General features: G+C 34.4%; 1 protein-coding gene across 1 annotated transcript; it reads left to right on the forward strand.

The window, feature by feature from the left end:
• On the forward strand, positions 315–1,200 carry LOC107641965 (protein GLUTAMINE DUMPER 3). Its single transcript, XM_016345324.2, has one exon. The coding sequence runs from the start codon at positions 460–462 to the stop codon at positions 943–945; it is 486 nt and encodes a 161-aa protein (XP_016200810.1). The 5' UTR covers positions 315–459; the 3' UTR covers positions 946–1,200.

Genomic DNA, 2,528 nt, shown 5'->3' on the forward strand with positions numbered 1-2,528 from the left:
GGACTTATACAGAATACATTTTTATTATTAATTTGAATAACCATCTCAAATTAGATATGAATGAGGATATTAGTAGTCACCTTTTCTATGATTTTATCACAATCTAGAGAATAAAAAAAATTCCAATAAAATTTTATATCCAAAATATATAGCTTACATAGAAAGAATAAGAAAATTATGGAATCAACTATAGTCTTTAATTTTTAATTTTAAAAATAAAAGTATTAAGTAAACTTGAACTAAAAAAAACTATTAATCATTAGTGATTTAGTGTTATTCTTTTCTTCAATAATCTCATTTCTCTATAAATACCTTTCCACACCATCACCCATTTCACAACCCAACCCATTAATCACTGCCTTGTCTCCTCCTTCTCTCTTCTTCCCCTGCATTTTCCCCTCTCCTCTGTTCTCTCTCTTTCTCTCTTTACTCATCACAAAGAAACCACCCAAACCAAAAATGGCGGCTGCATACAGAGAACCAATGAAAGCAGAAGCAAGAGCCCCTTCTTCCATGGGCCAACAAGTACCACACTCGGCATGGCATTCCCCTGTTCCATACCTGTTTGGAGGCCTCGCTGCCATGCTAGGGCTCATAGCCTTCGCTCTCTTGATCCTCGCCTGCTCTTATTGGAAGCTCTCTGGCTACCTGGAAGGAAACGGCGAAGGAGAACGAGACCTGGAAGCGGGAGAGGGAAAAGGCAACGACAACCAGAAGCAGCAACAAGGTCCTTACGAGGAGAAGATCCTTGTGATCATGGCGGGACAGGACAAACCAACATTCTTGGCCACGCCAGTCTCGTCAAGCACCGTTAGGTCCTCTTCTTCCTTCGTCAACAACACCAACACTTGTACCTGTGATCAGTCTCAAAAATCCGAAGAGGGCACTAAACAAGTAAGAAGCGAAATCGAAAATAGGGACGTTACTCACGATGGATCGTCTTAATCGAAAGAGGGCTTTATGTTTTCATGAAATCAAAAAAAAAGAGAAAAGAGAAAAAGATGATACAGGTTTTAGGTGTCTACTCTGCAATCTTGCATGTTAGTTCTTCGTAAAGAACTCTTAGCTCCTCTGGTCATGTAATAATAGGAATTATTAATTTAGATTTTATTTATTTTATTTTATTTTTTCTTCTTTTGGGTAGATTATTCGGGATTGTAAATTCGGTTGAGGTGGAATGAAAAGTTAACTAATTCACAATTTTGTATTTTCATTTCTATAATATATCGTCTTTTCATCTGTTAACGAATTGTATTTTCTGAGGTATATAAAAATTTGCTCTATTTAAAAGGGGAAGAGGAAGAAGAAGATAATTTACTAAAACTGAGTAAAGTATAGATTATTTATTTTTAAATACCAAGATCTGAATTTCGTACATGCATTTAGAAGTAATTAAGTATTAAATGAGGAAGAAGTGGTGGTGGGTAGGCATTGTACGTGGAAGGAGGAGGCAAAGGGCGTAAATGCGTCATGGGTGTGTTGGATGCGGCGAGAAGAAACAGTGAAGGTGAGAACTTGAGTAGCTGCACTGTAAGGTAGCGTTTGGTGGAGAGACAGAGACGGAAAGACTGAGACTGAGAGACAGAGACTAAGAAACAGAGATTGAAATAAATCTCAGTATTCTGTTTGGTGCAAAATGGGAGACAGGAATTGAAACAAGAATAAAACTCTAATTTAATTTGCACAAAGGGTAAAATTGGAAATAATAAATTGAAATGAGAGTATTTTAGGTATAAAATATTATTAAAGTTTCAGTCTTCATCTCTAAAAATTTTAGTCCCCTGTGTCCTTACTTTTTGGAGGTACTGAAATACTGAAATTTTGGAGACAGAGACAGAAATTTTAGTACCAGTTTCTGAACCAACAAACACGATACTGAGTCACAGTCTCTCAGTCTTTGTCTCAGTACCTCAAAACAAACGCTACCTAATAGTACACAACAGTGTGTATTGTTCCTCGTGGCGCTCACTCAACTTAACCTCCGTTCGGTCTTTGCTTGCATTTATTATTCTCTTTGTCTCTCTTTCACCTTACGGTGTTTACGCCGTGAAAACGGCTTCTGCCACTGCCATTGCAAACCGAGTTCAATTTTGGTTTTAGATTTGCGATCCATACTTGCCCATATGTCATATTTAGTTATTGCCCTTGGTACTTGTGAACTCACCGAACTAGCTCAGTGCTAATTTTAAAATGAATCTAGATGACTATTTTTTTTTTCTTAACAAAAAAATGGAAAATGATTAACGATTCAGGGTGTATTTGATTTAGCCTTTATAGCATCAAACTTACATCAATTTTTTTTAAAAGATTAATTTTAATCTTTATTATTGAATCATGAGAAATCATGAGATTATCTTAATTATTTTAATATTATGTTTTATTTTTTCTAATACGATAAATTTTTTCTTTATTGTTATTATTATTTTTTAAGTATATTTGTTTTTTATTGTTTTTAAAATATTTTTTATTATTATACATATTCTCTCGTAATTTTTTTATAATATTTTTTATTATTTTAAATAATATAC

Source organism: Arachis ipaensis, chromosome B01, assembly GCF_000816755.2.
Source record: "Arachis ipaensis cultivar K30076 chromosome B01, Araip1.1, whole genome shotgun sequence".
Classification (NCBI taxonomy): domain Eukaryota; kingdom Viridiplantae; phylum Streptophyta; class Magnoliopsida; order Fabales; family Fabaceae; genus Arachis; species Arachis ipaensis.